The sequence below is a fragment of the Mastigoproctus giganteus genome, chromosome 1 (genome assembly GCF_048544385.1).
Source record: "Mastigoproctus giganteus isolate SK-2022 chromosome 1, ASM4854438v1, whole genome shotgun sequence".
In the NCBI taxonomy this organism is placed as follows: domain Eukaryota; kingdom Metazoa; phylum Arthropoda; class Arachnida; order Uropygi; family Thelyphonidae; genus Mastigoproctus; species Mastigoproctus giganteus.
The window spans coordinates 58,877,800-58,895,784 of record NC_143575.1 but is presented as its reverse complement, the minus strand read 5'-3'; the positions used below and the strand labels follow the sequence as shown (position 1 = coordinate 58,895,784).

The 17,985-nt window shown below is 35.8% G+C and overlaps 1 protein-coding gene across 4 annotated transcripts in view; it reads left to right on the top strand.

Moving 5' to 3' along the window:
• LOC150090824 (chromobox protein homolog 3-like) overlaps positions 1-17,985 on the top strand; it is an 89,731-nt gene that overhangs the window by 28,938 nt on the left and 42,808 nt on the right. For all 4 annotated transcript variants that reach the window (XM_090380201.1, XM_090380189.1, XM_090380196.1 and 1 more), the window contains exon 2: positions 15,191-15,245. In XM_090380201.1, the coding sequence (XP_090236327.1) occupies positions 15,241-15,245 (5 nt within the window). In that variant the 5' untranslated portion in view covers positions 15,191-15,240. The remainder of the gene's footprint in view (positions 1-15,190; positions 15,246-17,985) is intronic.

The following is a 17,985-nucleotide window of genomic DNA, read 5'->3' as shown; positions in this document are numbered from 1 at the left end:
TCCAGAAGTGCCCACCAGTTGGCTAACAATGAAAGAAAGACTTCATCTCATGATTAAGCAAAGACTTGGCCCATAAGATAGAAAACCCAAAAAATATTCAAGATGTCACAGAAGGTGTCGGAAAAATTGTACAAAAGGAAATAAAGATATTTTGTGAGGAAAATATACAGAGAAAAAAAAGGTAAAGTGCAGCCATTATCAACCCACTGCAGGATGGAAGCCTCCTCAACAATTCATGCTGAGGGAAATGGACCATAATCTGCCACGTAGGTCCAGTGCGGGTTGGCAGATCGACCATATTCAGCAGTCAGGAGCTTGAACCCCGGTCTACTCAAAGAGCGTGTGCTACTGCATTCCCGCTTCTGACCACTCGGCCACAGAAGCCGAACTGGTTTATATATACTTAATGGCAGTCTGGCCAACAAGTGTGAATCAGAAAGAGGATTTTTGGGAGCAAGATTGAGCTACACCAAAATCAGATCAAAATTAAATGATGAAAGCCTTGATGCTTTATGCTTATTACGAACATATTTTAATGGCCAAATTGAAATTTACAAAAAAATATATTAATTAATTGTGATAGAAACCAGAAACTATGTAATAAATGAAACTTAAAAAAATCGTATTGAATTTACTATAAATACGATTTTAATGCCCTCAAAGAAATTAATATGAGGAACCCATCAAGCTCTCAACTGCCCAGCTCAATGTCAAAGCTCACTCCCGTGCACCAGAGAGGCATTCTCCAAGGCAGAATGTGCTGGTCCCAAAGGAACTAGTTATTGTTGGTGACTCTATTGTCAGGGAGACGGGGAATATACTATGCAAAAGGGATAAGTATAACAGGATCAGGGTGTCTGCCAGGGGTAAAAGTTGATGATGTAGAGCAGATATCATCTTTTAAGGGCAGAAAAGGTAATATTGTTGTATGTGTTGGAAGAACTCGTGACATTAAGACTAAAAGATCTGCAGATTTACTCAGCAAGTACAGGTCAACTTTGAAAAAGAGCCATGAGTTAGGGTTGAATGTGAAAGTGTCTGCAATTCTGCCCAGACACGATAGGAAGGAGTATATGATGAGAGCCCCATCAGTCAATTTGGCACTGGAGAGATTGTGCAAGGCTCAAGGGGAAGAAATTTTTTTCAGCCTGGTCTATGCTTGTTGATAGGAGAGACTGCTTCAACAGCTTTATTTATGTAAAGGAGTATACATGCATACCTCGGTTAACGTTACCTCTGATAACGAAGCTTCGATATAACGAAGTCCGCAATTTCAAGCCCCATTTAACATAAAAAAATATTCCAGTTTAATCACCTGAAATCTAAACAAACTGAAGAAATTACGGAAACCTTTGGGGCTTCTCGTGGTTGGTTCGAGAAATTTAAAAAACTGGCCAGGATTCATAGTGTAAAATTAACAGGAGAAGTTTCCAGAAAAACTAAAGGAAATAATTGAACGTGAAAATTTTCCACCAAATTTGGTGTTCAATGTTGACGAAAGCGGTTTGTTCTGGAAATGGCTACCAACAAAAAGCTTCATTTCTATTGAAGAAAAATCAGCTGCTGGGTTCAAAGCAGCCAAAGACCGTTTAACGTTACTCTTTGGATTAAATGCCTCTGGCAATTATAAATTCAGAAAATTAGAGGGCGTTAAAAGGTAACATAAAAATGAATTTACATGTAATGGAAAGCAAATAGAAAAGCGTGGGTTACCAAGGAGTTATTTACTGATTGGTTTGTTAACCACTTTTGTCCTGAAGTAAAACGGTATTGTCAAAAAAACAACTTTGAAGAAAAAGCTCTTTTGTTGTTAGACAATGCTTCGGGACATCCTACTGATCTTAACACGTTGGACACATGCATTCCTGTAAAAGTTGTGTTTCTTCCAGCAAACACAACTTCCCTGATTATCTTCAGGATCAGGGAGTAATAGCATCATTTAAAGCTTATTATCTGCGTCGAACATTAAGCAATTTAACTGAACTAGAGGATAAAGAGGAAATGACAGTTAAAACTTTTTGGAAAAACTACACCATTAAAAACGCAATTGAAAACATTGATAGTTCCTGGAAAGAAGTCACTAAGAAATGCTTAAATGGAGTTTGGCGCAAAATATGGCCAGAAGTTGTACTAGAAGAAGAAAATAACATCCAAGAAATTAGAAATGAAGTTATCCAGATGGCTCAATCAATAGGTTTCGAAAATGTCGATGAAGAGGATGTTAGAAATTTATTGAATGCAGAAGATGATGGTTTTTCAGTGGAAGATTTAGAAAACCTTGTTAGCAACGAAGACGAAGTTAAAGAAGTTCCTGCCGAAAAAGTGTTAACAACCAAAGATTTTAAAAGGTGCTTAAATGACATTGAAAACGTTTTAAATTTTTTTAGTGAAAATGATCCTGATTTAGGAAGAAGTTTTATTGTTAAGCGATCAGTGTTAAATGCAATAACTCCGTATAAGCAATTGTTAAATGAAAGAGAAAAAAAGCATAAGCAATCAACTTTAGACTCATATTTTAAAATGTGATTTCGCTTTGTATATAAGTTGACTGTTTATTTAATAAAACTTTTCTTTGTTCGAAAAAAAAAGCTTTTCAATTTCTTTACGTAGGAACGTATCCCTATTCTGGCCATAGTATTTTTACCTCTGAAAACGAAGTTTCGCTTAACGAAGTAATTTCGTGGAACGCATCCTATTCGTTATTCGAGGTATGCCTGTAGTTAATAAATTTGATGAGATTGAAGTGCTAGTCAAGACATCAAAGGTAGATATTTTTGTGATATCAAAGACGTTGTCACACAGATATAAGCAGTGCAGAATTGGAATTTGTGTAGTACAATGTGTACAGAAAGGATACAGGAAGGGAGGAGGGGTTATGCTATTAGTTAAGAAACACAAAATCTAAGTAAGTGCATCCAATTGATATTGGTGGACAATGCAATGTTGAGTCTGTTTGGTGTGACATAAGCACTGAGAAGGGAAAAATGAGAGTCGGTGTGTGTTATAGGCTTAATGAATCTGATGAGTATCATGAGCAATTGTGCAGAGAAATAGTGGGCCAGTAAATCAGAATGTCTTATAATGGGAGATTTTAACTTTCCAGATATTGACTGGAACTTGTGGATTGGTCACTCTTGCCCAAGCAAGACTTTTTTGGATTTATTGGATAACTATTTTCTACAGCAGCATGTTTGAGACACAATCAGAGGGGGTAATACTCTTGATCTGATTATCAGCAGTGATTATTCATGTATTAAGAATTTACAGATAAAGGAACCACTGGGTGATAGTGATCACAATGTACTGATATGGAAATTATTTAAAGATGTAACTATTATCAGATGTAAAGGGAAGGGCTTTTGCTTTTGTAAAGGTGACTACAGGGGTCTCAGACAGTTTTTAAATTCTGTACAGTGGGATCAGCTGATGATGTTACCAACAACAAATCAAAATGGGAAGCATTCAAAGAATTAATCTTGGAAGCTACTAGGCTTTTCATACCAACTAAGAAATATTGTTCAAAGTTTAGGCCTAAATGGATGTGAGATGAACTAATTAGACATGTGGCAGAGAAGAAAAATATATGGGATGCATATAAATTATGGTGACACAGAACCCTATGGTAGATATAAGCTTATCTGTAATCAAGTCACAAAGGAGGTTAGGTGGGCAAGGGCAAATTACGAGAAATCTTTAGCAAAGGATGCAAAGAAAAACGCAAACAATTCTTTATTTATGTAAACTCTAGAAGGAAGGGGATGAATCAGATTGGTCCACTTAACATAGATGGTTCGACTGTTGATGATCCTGCTCAAATAGCTGATAAATTGTATGAGTATTTTGCATCTACATTCACACACGAGGGGTTATTCAAGGAGGGAAATGCCAAACGTTTATCAAACTCTAACAAGGAGCTAAATGATTTTGTAAAAACTGAGAGCAAAGTGGAGGAGAAATTTTTGAAGTTAAACATAAAAAAGGTACCTGGGGCAGATGGAATCTATCCAGTTATAGCGGAGGCAACAAGGGAAGTAAGCAGACCCTTAGCCATAATTATGAGAGCATCCTTGGAGTCAGGGGAAGTTCCCATGGACTGGATGTGTGCAAATGTATCCTCAATTCACAAAGGGGGTTCAAAGGGTGACACATAATTAAAGACCTATTAGTTTAACTTCTGTTCTGGGGAAAATAATGGAGTCACTGGTTAAATAGGTGATACAGGATCATCTAGACAAGACTGCAGTAATAGTTGAGACACAGCATGAGTTTGTTAAAGGGAGGTCTTGTCTGACCAATTTGATTGAATAATATTATGTGGTCACTAAGGAACTGAATATCGTATACTTGAATTTCAGGAAAGCTTTTGTTACTGTTGCCCATGGAAGACTGCTATACAAATTGGAGAGGTATGGCATTAAGGGTAAGTTGCTACAATGGATAAAGGGATGGTTGAGTGGGAGACAGCAAAGAGTGGTAATCAGTGGACACTGCTCTTCATGGACAAATGTTATTAGTGGAATTCCCCAGGGTTCGGTGTCAGGCCAATTGTTTTTTTGTATATTTATTAATGATACTGAAGAAGTTATATCAGGATTAATGTCCAAGTTTGCAGATGATACAAAGGTTTTCAGGGTTGTTAACGACAGTAAAGACAGTATGCTACTCCAACTGGATATAGATAAATTGGGCTGAGAAGTGGCAACTGAAGTTTAACATCGACAAATGCAAGGTACTGCATATGGGTAGCAATAGCCCAAGAGAAACATACCAACTGTGTGGTACTACACTCGGGGAATTGGAAAGTGAAAAGGCACTGGAGGTAATTGTGCAGTCAAATATGAAGTTCACTGAGCAGGGCAGGTCATGGAGTCTTGTCAATGATATATAGCAATTTTGCTGACAGGGATGTGATTATCCTGTTGTACAAGGTAGTGATCAGGCCACACCTAGGGTACTGTGTATGGGTCTGAATGCCTCATTTTAGGAAGGATGTAGAGTTGCTAGAACGAGTACAAAGAAGGGCAACAAGATTGGTGAGGGGAATAAAGGAGTGCTCTTACTAAGAAAGGTTTAAGTTCTGCAAATTGCAGTGCTTGGAAAGTAGGCACCTGTGAGGTGATCTGATTGAGGTGTATAAGGTCTTGAATGGGTTGAGCAAGCTGAATGCTGATGGGATTCTTCCTCGTGCTCAGCTTAAGAACCTGAGGGGGCATAGATTCAAATTGAGGAAAGATAGACGTGTGGAAATTTGCCTTTAGCCAGCGGGTGGTTGATTGGTGGAACATTTGGTGGAAGTTGATAGCCTAAATAAATTTAAGGCTGAGCTGGACGGGCATTTGGAATGAATGGAGGGGTGAAATGGGAGGGTTTTTTTTTTTTTTTTTGCTGATGCTGCATAAGCTTGCTTTTTTGCATCGTATGCCTCTACTAATGTTAATAATTTGCCATTAATAGAACAAAGATTTTTAGTATTACCGTAATTGGAATATATGATAATTTTGCAATCTCTACATGCAGTAACACTTACAATCCTCCATTCTCCCTTGGCATCAACTGATAATTTTTAGCTGCAATTCTTGTTTTATGCTGTTTTTTTTTTTTTTTTTTTTATGAAAACCCCAAACACGAAAGGTATCAAAACCTATAGTACTTAGTACCGTGCATGTGTTGAAGGATAAGTATGGGGGGAGGGGGATGCCGGAAACTTTGCTCTAGAGACTAAACATGGGTTTCACCACTTCAAGCCTCCAATAAGCAAAGTGGTGGTATTTTTTTGCCACTGGAGTGTGCAGAACAAGTGACAAATATTTTCTTTTTCTAAATGATCAGTTTCATTTGCTTAATTTTATATAACGAGGATATGTTCTTTGCCATTCTCACATAATTAGCAACATTAACCGTCAGTTTGCATATCACTGAACTCTTCGCCACAGCAACTTAAATTTAAATATTAAAATGTTTGTATGGATTTTAATATGCCTCCAGTATGGTCTTCATCATTCATTATTTATTTTATTTTATTATTTTTTTTTTTTTTGAAAAGGCATATCTGTGGAGGGTATATTTTCCAGTATAATTCATTAAGTTTGTCATCTCATTGCATGTACAACTCAGCATCCAAAAATACTGAGTTTTTCATGGAATGAAACAATGCATCTGTGCATGTGTGTATGTTACTTTTTTCCATGTCCCACTCTATAATTGAATCGGGAAAAAATATGAGTGTGGGCTGAAATTTTGAGGTATTGGCTGCAGATTGAGGAGGGATAAAAAAAAAGTTTGAGGTAGTATATCTCACAGGTTGAAAACTTCACTGGACTCAAAATCAATGAGAACTTCATATGGACGACAGCTGCGAGATGCAATTTGCGTAACTGTACTAGAGGGAAATTGATGCGTGGGTGGTAGCTAACCTATTGACATGTAATTTCGTATATATTCTGAATAAGTCCTTAGTTGAATTGCAAATTTATATTACTGTTCCTGTGAGTATTGGGAAGAGGGGACTACAGTATTGGAAGTTTGCCTAAATGCTTCCTGGGTGTTAACAGAAAAGCACACTAAAAATTAGTATCCCTGTCTTTTCCATTAGATGAACACCGGTGGTGTGTAGGGGGGGTTCAATAATTGTATATGAGAAATGCCGCTAATTTTAATCAGCATGTAAATATAATTATCAAGAATAGGCATGGTTAGAAAATTTTTTCTTTTGGTGTTATTATTAACAGAAATTTCTGGAATTCTTAGTAAAGAAATCAAAGAAAGCACTTCTTTTGTTGTATGTGCTTGCAAAGATCCCACACACCCAGCTATTGGTTAAAAAGATGTTTTTGGTTATTTTTTGGGGATGAAAAACTGCATTTCTCTAGACATTTTTCATCACCTCTCTTATTTGGAATTTTTAAATATCATCTCCTTTATCTTGACTGACAGTAAACAACCTGAAAAACTTGCATGTTTTAACAATTATATGCCACCCAGACTGTTTCATGATACAAGGCTAGAGAATGCAATAATTTGATATAGTTATTACAAAGCATAAAGAGCACATGCTTCAGTAACTGTATGCAAAAGATGCCAATAATTTTAAATTTATTCTTTTCAGTATGTTTAATATAATTATTAAGAATATGCTTAACTTGATCCTGCATTTTCCTTGTTTATGCTATAACTAATGGTGATTTTTTGGAATTTTCACTGGAGATATTGAAGAAAACATTTTTTTCTGAATGGTATTTTTATGGGAGTTTCAGCTGTGGGGACCAAGTAGACAAAAAGTACACAGTCACTGAAATCTCAGAGACCCCACTTGCCTGACTCCTGGTTAAAGGTATCCTGATGTGGCTGAAGAGAACTTTGTTTCTGATTACCACTTTCCACCTATGTTCAAGAGTGCGAATGGCAACAGTACCAGATATATGTGCCGACTGGGCTAGTCGGGTTGGTAAAGTGCCTGCCTGGCTGGCAACCCAAAGGTTGTGAATTTGAATCCCGCCCCGGGCTTGAATCAAATAACTGCAAAAACCTTGGCAGTTGCATTGTGGCCACAGAAGCCACAATGCAACAAGTAACATGTGCCAACAAGTAACAAAAAAAAAAAAAAAAAAAAACAGATATATGTAAGTGGTCAGAAAACTGGCATCTTTCACATTCCGGACTTGCCTAATAAATTGTTTAACACGCCTGTATTGTAATCCAAGAAATTATGATCACAGACTCCACATTCTCATTACAACCCATTATATTTTCTTCTCTGGAATGGCTGTTGTACTTTTGCATTGATTTTAGGGTCATTGATGCTCTAATAGTTGCAGAACACTTCAGCCTGGAAAGTTGATTTATATCAATAACAAAAAGAAAATGGAAAAATCCTTTACTTTTATTCCTGTTATGTGATTCATCATGGACCATTGGTAAAACTAGCTCATGTGGTATTAGTATGTCTGCTTATTTTTTATTTTATTTGTTTATTTTTTTTCTCCTTGTTATTTTATTTCTTAAATTGAATATTGCTGAAACAACTTTACTGTCTGAATTTCTCATTTCCAAATTTTTACCTAAGGTCCAAAGCAGTACAAGAATAAATAAGATAACTGTAAAATAATACAGTTAATAAAAAAATAAATAATGTAGAGAAGTTGGCAAAAAGTAAGCAACTGAGTTACTGATGCATTCCCTGTTTATCTGTGCTCTGGTTTTGATAATTCATGCTTGGTTAGATGTATTGTTTAAAACCCAGATGTTGCTTGATTTCTGACAAAATTGATAAAGCAAAGGACTTTAAGATCAGTTTATTGCATTTCATGGCAACATCCATTAATTAGTCTGTTAATTTGGAATGAAAGTTTCGGGGTGTGGTTCCAGACTGTTTTGGCTAAAGTTGGATATACTGTATTAAAGGCCTTCTGATTTTAGATATCAAAAAGTTGGAAGGTAAAGCTATGGCTGTTATTCTTCATCCTTTGTCAGAAGTCATAGCAATTGTAAAACAAGAACAAGAACCAAAAAATACTAGTCTCCATGCAAGCTATGTTTGTTAAACCCTGGTCAGAGTAATTTCAAATTTTTCCTTGCTCACAGATAATCCTATTTCTTCTGATTGCTTGTCTCAAGCACTTAATCTTTTCCAAATACAGTCTTATTAACAGTATGTTTGCATGTTATAAATTTCTAAAGAATTATGGCTTTATAATCAAAATATTTTATTCCTATCCTTTTTTTTTTTTTTCTTCTCTTACTGAGAGGCCTCCATTCAGCAGCTGCCATTTTGTTTAAGTCAAAAGTGACATAACTTCTCATCTCTTTGCACTATTGTGATTAGAAATCGTAGATCGTGATCTCAGTTATCAACTCATTTTATTTATTTTTTTATATTATTTTATATACAAACAAGTTAGTGCAAATCATCTAAGTTACTTTTTAGTTCCTAGTAAATCACCAAAGTAGGTGAAAATGCATCGCTTTGGTTACATCTCATATTATGAATGCCTTCACAAGTTGCCCTAATGTTATTCTTGACAGATACCATTGCCCAGATGGCACTGTTTCAAAGCTTGTTGGCCTCTCATTGGTGGGTGGGTAGGTACCCTGGTAATGCAATGAGTAACAACCCAGTTATGAAGTATGACTACACAATATGAGAGATTCCAGGTAGTGTGCAATAGTAAAGACTATGAAGGGTTTTAGGGCTGAAAGCCTCAGACTACAGGAAATTTACTATACAGACAAGTTAGTGCAAAGCATCATTTTAGTTCATAGTAAATACCCAAGTAGGTGAAACGGCATTGTTTTTTGTTACATCGCGTATTGTGAATGCTTTCACGAATTGCCCTGATATTGCACTACCTCGAATAAGCAATGCTTCACCAGTAGCGATGACTAATGTTACTTGTTTTCAGCAGATATCACCACCCAGATGGCACCGTTTTGAGCTTGTTGGCCTCTCATAGGTGATTTACTACAAACTGAAATTATGCTTTGCACTAACTTTTTTGTATAGTCAATTTCATGTAGTCTGAGGCTTTCAGCTCTAAATCCCTTTTTTTTTTTTTTTTTTTTTTCTTGGAGCTCAGCTCTTGTTTCTATCTAATTTGCTGTAAAACCTAAAACTGGTATACAAAAAACAAGTTTTATAATTAATTTATTTATTTTTTTTTTTTTTTTCATCTTTAATATATTAAATAATGATGGTTTTGTAATTATTGTATGATAATATAACTTTAGAGGCTATCTTCAGTCGTTATTTGGCATTCAACCTGAATAATGCTTCTGATACATGATATCATCATTCTTCTCTTTCTTGGTGATTTCCTTCTACTTCTCTCTCTCTCTCTCTCACTCTCTCACACACACACACACACACAGGGTAACTCAGAAAAATTTTTTGGCTGGTGCTGCATAAGCCTCAGGCTTCCTTGCACCATAGGGCTAATAATAATAATAGCAAGTTTGTAATTTGTTGATGTGCAAGGTGTTCCACACTTTGCATTATCCTCAATGGCCATATGTCTTGCATCGTATGCCTCTGCTAATGCTAATCACATATTCAAATAGCAACATAGTCAAAAAAAAAAAAAAAGAATAATAAATTGCTTACCATCAACAACAGTTAGAAATAAATCTTACATGTGTTAAAAAATTCTGGACATTCTATGCAATGATTGTGAAATTGCACCCTATTTTGAAAGCTGCATTACTTGATTAGTAAGCAAGCCATCATTGAATGTTTATTAGATAGAAAATTTTATGCCATTTCATTTTCTTTCATTCCAAATAAAGGATTGTGTATAAATTGATCATAGGTAATAGAGCCCGACTTGCTTTTGGGGGTGTAGGGTTCTGTAGTAGTTGTGTAGAGATTGTGTCATGCATAATACAGATTACTTGAAACTAATATTAGATTCAAAAACTTTTAAAGAAATATCAAAGAAAATTGGTGATGGCCAGATCAGTCACCGATGCTAAACATAGGGGAAGACTACCCACATTTGCATAAATCGTTCAGGCATTTGGAAAAGGCCATATAAAAAACCATAAGACAATTAGTTTGAGAAACAAGAATAAAGTAACATTCTGTGTGTGTAAATTCTAATGAAAGAACTGAGGTGTTGACCTTTGAAATCATGTTACAACAATGAAATTTCAGCAGCGGTACATGATTATAAGGTTGGAAGATTTCACAGACAGTATATTCCTGTGGTCGGCTGAAGCTGTTTTTCACATTGGAAGATTTGTAAACATGCACAACGGCCATTGCTAGGGCCCCACGTGATCTTCAAACAATTCAAAAGAGCCAGATTTGTCCAAAGTACCATGCTGTACCGAATAATGACATAGTTATTGGACTGTTCATTTTGCACGTGTTAGCAGATTTTTTTTTTTTTTGCACAAGGCAAGAAATTGGCCAAATTCGTGTAAACTGGTTGGATATCATTTATTCCTAGCTAGGAGTCCCAATTTCACTCTAGTGAACTTCTAATACTGGGCAAAGGAAAATGTTTACAGTAAAACAGCTGTTGGTGAGTTAGATGACACTATCCAGGAAGTTGATTTGGCCTGTCACCTCCAAGCCTTCTTGTCATGCTGTGTTAACACTTTCACTTCCACCTAAATTTGAGAGAACTCATTAAGTGTGCCATAATTCTCTGATCAGCATTCTGAAAATTTGTATATAATGGTTGAAAATTAAGTGTGGAATTCATTGCCAAAAGTGAACACTTGTGCTAAGATGTAAATCATATCAAATCTTAAAATTTTTTTAAATAGTTAATTCATAATTCTGTGCACCAAGTCTATCAACAAATTCCAGGCATTACTGCAAAGCATTTACTTAGTGTGCTAGTACTGAGTAGTTGTTAATTTCGTGTGCCTTTATATTTACAACACTCGTTGGTTGACCACTTAAGAATGACCACTTGTGTGCATTGCTGCACAATACCCCTAGTGCCGCTTTATGCAAAAATGTGTTGAGGTAGCAAATGTGATTTGCTACCTCAACAAGATTTACTTGTAATTTATTTGAAGTGCACTGGACAAGCTAATGACAATGCGGCATTAGTTTCAAACATAACTTACCATATTTTTCAAGAAATTGCAAGCAATATCCAATGCAATAAAATAAAACATTTGCCATGTGTTACGTGCAGAAAAATAAAACTATATTGGATACTGTATGCGGTCTCTCAGGAAATATTGCCTACATGTTAAGCAATTATAACTTATTGACAATAGTGTACTCCTGATTTTGCATGTGCTGTGGGAATTAAATGCTAGGTTTTCATGATTGTAATATTTGTAAACTGGCTGTGTTTTGAATTAGCATTGCATCTTCCTGAGCTTTTCCAGTTAACCTTGGAATAAATCATAGGTAATTTTTTTTTTACTTGATAAATGTCAAAAGTTAATGAGCAATAAAAATTGTTCCTTGCTTTGTACTCTGTGGACAATATAGCCATCTGATTACAAAAAGCCTAGTGAAAATGGTAGTGACGGATACTTTGAATTGGCACAGTGCATACTACGTTGCATTAAATTACCTACCAAACATCAATTGAATGTTGAGTATCACAACTTTAAAAATAGGTAATTACTTTCCAGTCTCTATGCAGGTTACAAAATAAAATAAAGTTTCCTTTTTGATGTTCAGATATTTTTAACAAATTTAGACTTGAACTTTTTTACCATCTGTGATGCTACTGGACAGAAAACTAGGAAGAATATTTTTAACAAATTCATTCCTGGGACTTTTTAGTTGTACTTTGTATTCAAAAATGTTACATTACAATAATATATTGTAATGTAACATTTTTGTTTTGTTTTGTTTGCAGTTATTGAATACAGGGAGGAACATTCAGTTGCCAAGTGTATGGTGTAATGATTTCCTCAATCTCCACTAATGTTTTGTTTTCTTTGTGAATTTAGTGCTAATGGAATCTGGAGGGTGGGGGGAGGGGAATAGTAGTAGTGGCATGTGATGCAAGAAAGCAAGTGTATGAGCTTATGCAGCATCAGCCAAAAAAAAAAAAAAAAATCACACCATTCCCTCCAAATGCCTGTCCAGTTCCTCCTTAAATTTATTTAACCTATCAACTTCCACAATGACAGATGGAAGCTTGTTTCGGCATGTTCAACCCATTCAAGGCCTTATACACCTCAATCAGATCACCGCGCAGGTGCTTAGTCTCCAGCCACTGCAATTTGAGAATTTAAGCCTCTCTTGGTAAGAGGATCCCTTCATTCCCCTCACCAATCTTGTTGCCCTTCTCTGTACATGCTCAAGCAAATCTACATCCTTCCTAAAATGAGGCCTTCGGACCTGTACGCAGTACTCAAGGCGTTATATGACCATTGCCTTATATAAAGGGATAATTACCTCCTTTTCCAGCCGTCTCCGTAGCCTGGGAAGGAGCAGCAGTGTGTAGCACACGCTTCTTGATTAGACCGGCGTTCGAGCCCGTCACCACCAAATATGGAGGGTGCGGAAAGGTCAAGGGAATGACCACCGCATATTCTCGGAGCAATGTGGCCGTAGTTGCTACTGCTCCTAAAAACCAAATAACAAACAAACAACAGACCTCCTTTTCCCTACTAGTGAAATTCCTGTATATCATTGACAATACCCCATTACCTGCCCTGGCAGCCTGTCTGCATTGCTCAGAAAACTTCATATCTGACTGCACAATTACTCACAGGTCTTTTTCATTTTCTACCACCTTAAGTGTAGTACCACACAGTTGGTATGTTTCTCTGTGGTTACTTCTACCCATATGCAGTACTTTGCATTTGTCAAGGTTGAACTTCAGTTGCCACTTCTCAGCCCATCTGCCCAAATTATCTAGATCCTGTTGCAGTAGCACACTGCCATTACTGTCATTAACAACCCTGCCAACCTTTGAATCATCTGCAAACTTCGACACTAAGCCTGATATACCGTCATCAATATCATTGATAAATATTCAAAACAACAGAGGACCCAACACCGAACCCTGTGGGACTCCACTAATAACATTGGTCCACGAAGAGCAGCACCCATTAATTACCACCCTCTGTCTTCTCCCACTCAATCATCCTTTTATCCATTGTAGCAACTTACCCTTAATACCATTCTGCTGCAGTTTGTGCAATAGTCTTCCATGTGCAAGTGTCAAAAGCTTTCCTGAAATCCAAATATATATCAAAATTATTTTTTGCATCCAGTTCCTTTATAACCACATCATAATATCCTATCAAATTTGTCAGACAAGGCTTTCCCTTAACAAACCCATGCTGTGTCTGAATTATTGCTGCAGTCTTGCCTAGATGATCCTGCAATGCATCTTTAACCAGTGACTCCATGATTTTATCTGGAACAGAAGTTAAACTAACTGGTCTGTAATTACTCGTGCCACCCTTCGATCCCCCTTTGTGAATTGGGGATACATTTGCACATCTCTAGTCCATGGGGACCTCCCCTGAGTCCAAGGATGCTCTCATAATTATGGCTAAGGGTTTGCTTAGTTGCTTTGCCGCCTCCTTTAATATAACTGGATAGATCCCATCCACCCCAGGTGCCTTTCTTATGTTTAACTTCAACAATTTCTCCTCCACTTTGCTCTGTTATTACAGAATCATTAAGCACCCTGCTACAATTGGATAACCTTCTGCCATTTTTAAACCTTAATAACTCCTCATGTGTGAATGTAGATGCAAAATACTCATTCAGTTTGTTTGCTATCTGAGCAGGATCATTAACAGACTAACCATCGATATCAAGTGGACCAATCAGATTCGTCCCCTTCCTTTTAGAGTTTATATAAGTAAAGAAATCCGTGCTGTTTTTCATAGCATCTTTTGCGTAATTTCTCTTAATCCGCCTTCGCCTGCCTAACCTCCTTTGTGACCTGGTTACAGACTAGCTTATATCTGCCCTAGACTTCTGAATCGCTTGATAATTTATATGCATCCCATGCATTTTTCTTCTCTGTCATGAGTCTCATTAGTTCATTTGATAACCATTTAGGCCTAAACCTTGAACAATATTTCTTAATAGGTATGAAACTTTTAGTAGCTTTTACGATTAATTCCTTGAATGCTCCCCGTTTAGAATTTACTGTTGGTAACATTTTCAGTTGATCCCACTGTACAGAATTTAAAAACTGTCTGAGACCACTGTACTCACCTTTACGGAAGCAAAAACCCTTTCCTTTACACCTGATGGTAATTATATCTTTAAGTAAATCCCACATCAGTACACTGTGATCACTGCTGATAACCAGATCAAGAGTATTACCCTCTCTGGTTGCCTCTCGAACATGCTGCTGCAGAAAACAATCATCCAATAAATGTAATATTAGATCATTTACCACTGACTAACTTACTCCCTTTGCACTAATTTCTTCTGGAGAAGTTGGAGAAAATTTTTTATTTTATTTATTTTCAAAAACTTTTGTCAATCTAACTTTAATTTGCAGGTTAGAAAATGCATGGCCATTTTCGAGGTTACTTCTTGTCATCCTATTTTATTGTTTAGGGAATTTAATTTGGTGGCTCGCGCTTGACTTGTTCTGTATAGGTATTACTGTTTTGTTCTTTATAAAATTTTAAGAAATTTTTCATGAAATCTATATTCCATTGTTATTTTCTTAACTGTATTTAAAGGTGATATTCCTAATAATGATTTACTAGATAAAGCACAAATAAATTTCTTTTAAAGTGCAAGTTTGGTTTGAAAATTTTGACGAAGAATTAGCGAAGAACAGCATCATGAGGTAAGTTGTAAATTATCACCTAACTTTTTACAAAAGAAATTTGCTTTTTTTTTTCTTTTTTTTTTTAATTTAAAAAATTATTTTTCAGGCCAGTGGCATGTACAAATATTAGTGGTTGATAATCGTGGAGACTTTAAATCAGATCTGCAAAGCTTCCTTTGGGATATGGGCTGGATAGCAATGTTTTTAAATGCTCCCATAAGTAGTATGATGCTTGTATAATTTAAAAATTTTGCTGTTTCCTTGTTCAATATCTACAACCTATAATATTGTTTATGACTACCTCGCTGACCAGGCTAGCCAAGTGGGTAAAGTGCCTGTCTGGCAACCCAAAGGTCACGGGTTCGAATCCCACCTCGGGCTTGGATCAGAGTAAGATGCAAAAACTTTGGGAGGTGCATTATGGCCACAGAAGCCGATGCGCCAACAACTAACAAAAAAAAAAAAAAAAAAAAAAAATGACTACCGCAGACAAAACAGTGAGATTAATATTAGCCATATAGCGCAAAGAAGCCACGGGCATTTGCTGCACTGGCCAAAAAAAAGAAAAAAGTAAGTAGTTAAGAAAACACAAACTATCCATCCAGTAGACCTTTGAATTTCTTCAAGTTGTCAGCTTCAACTATCAGTGGAGGCAACTTGTTCTAGTAATCAATGACTCACTAAAGGAAAACTACAATCTAGTCAAAAACTCTTCCCTGTAATTTGAATTTATGGCCCTAGTTCTGGAATTTTTTATAACAGTGTAAATTCCACCTTCATTCATTTTACTAACCTCAGTCAGCTTCCCTATAGACCTTATTGCCAAGGCCTATAGCCCACATAGTCAAATTCTTTCTTCATGCAATCATCCTTTTGCTATCTCACCTATTCATCTTTGGACCCTGTCTTTTTTCAGATGTGGTCTCCATAATTGGATGCAGTATTCCAAATGTAGTCTTACATTTACCTTATATAGTGGAATTATGACCTCCCTATTTCTACAGGATATTGTGCAATAAATCATTGATAGGATAGCTTGGACTTTCCTGGCCACTTGTTTACACTGCTCAAAAAAACTTCATATCTGCAGGATCATAACCCCCAGATTCCTTCCTTCCTTTACTGTTTTTAATTCAACCTCACCAGGTATATAAGTTATTTTGGGCTTGCTATTCACCGTGTATGACCTTGCATTTTACTGCATTAAAACATAGCTGCCACTTTTCTGACCATTCATCAAGTTAGAGCCTGTTGAAGCTCATCATGTTAGTCATCCTGAAGGAGCATTACTTAGCACTGATCATTAATGACTCTCCCTATTTTTACATTGTCTGCAAATTTTGACATCACATCAAAAATAGTAATAAATTAGATTTTTAAGTAAAATTAAAATTTTACTTAAAAATCTAATTTAAAATCAGTAATAAATAAATAAAATTAAAATATGATTGCTGCAAAATTGAAAGTGTTTTGATCAATATTTTAAAATCTGTAAATAAACTTTATAGTGATAATTTAAAGCAATCTAAAATGATCAGAGTTCGAAACCATAGTTTATTTATAAAAAAAATACAGTGCAATAAATTCAGATAGTTGCTTTTTACATTAATATGCCAATCTTGGGTAATAAAATAAATGTTTCAAACATCATTACTTTTCTCAAGAGGATTAACATATATCACCTCCTTACTAGAAAAAAATAATAATTTTGTAGTCCTAGTTATGAAATTATCCCTACCTGCAAGAAATAACATTCATACTTACCATATATAGCCATAGATGCCGATGCCCCAAAAAAAATCCTCAATCAAACAAAACATTAATATACAGTTTGACTTTAGTGCAGTTGAATATTGCAGGAGATAAAAAAACATAACTAAAAAATATGGAAATGTAATGGGCTATTTTTAAAACTTTTTTTTTAACCTTACATTGGGGTAGCCCATCCAGCCCTGTTAGTGGACCACCTCTTTATTTGGGAAAAAATAATTTGTAAAATAATATCAACGTAGAATGTATTGAGCATTACAGTTCTGATTCATACTATCTAAGGGAAAAAATAATGTAAAAAATTTTATATACAACAAATTTTAGAATTCAATAATGAAAATAAACATACAATCTAAATATCACTTATTGACAGAAATTATGACCTTGTTTCGGTATATTGGGTTTTGGCACATTATAGCCTTAGTTGCTAATGTGCCAATAAAACACAACCAACCAATCAGTATATTGGGAAGCTGCAGTTTGTGTACTGCCTTTTGGCATTTAGTTAGTGAGTTCGTCATAACATCAGTTCTGTATGTGGTAAAAACATTTAGTGACATCAGTTGGCGTATTGATTTTGATAGCTTCTGGATTCACACCTAGGTGGCATGAAAGGCATTTCCATACATAATTTATGGCACACTACAGGAAAAGGTTGACTACTGCTTCAGATAGACTTTTTTTGGATAGCAACTACAGGCACTCCCTGGCTTATGTAATACTCGACTTACGGAAATTCGGCACTACGTAAGTTTTTGCCGGCAGGTGCAAACTTTAAAAATCACGGAAACATATTTTTTCAAACTTAAAAAATCGTGGAAACATATTAAAATATCGTAATGTCAATTCACTAACACATCTTTTTTTTTTTTTTTTTAATTCCAAGACTTCAGAGGTCAATTTTTGCTATATAACTAAGGTTATATAGCAAAAATTGTGTTGGGAAAAACTTGCTGACGTTATGCCTGTCTCCTCTCTCTCTTTGGAA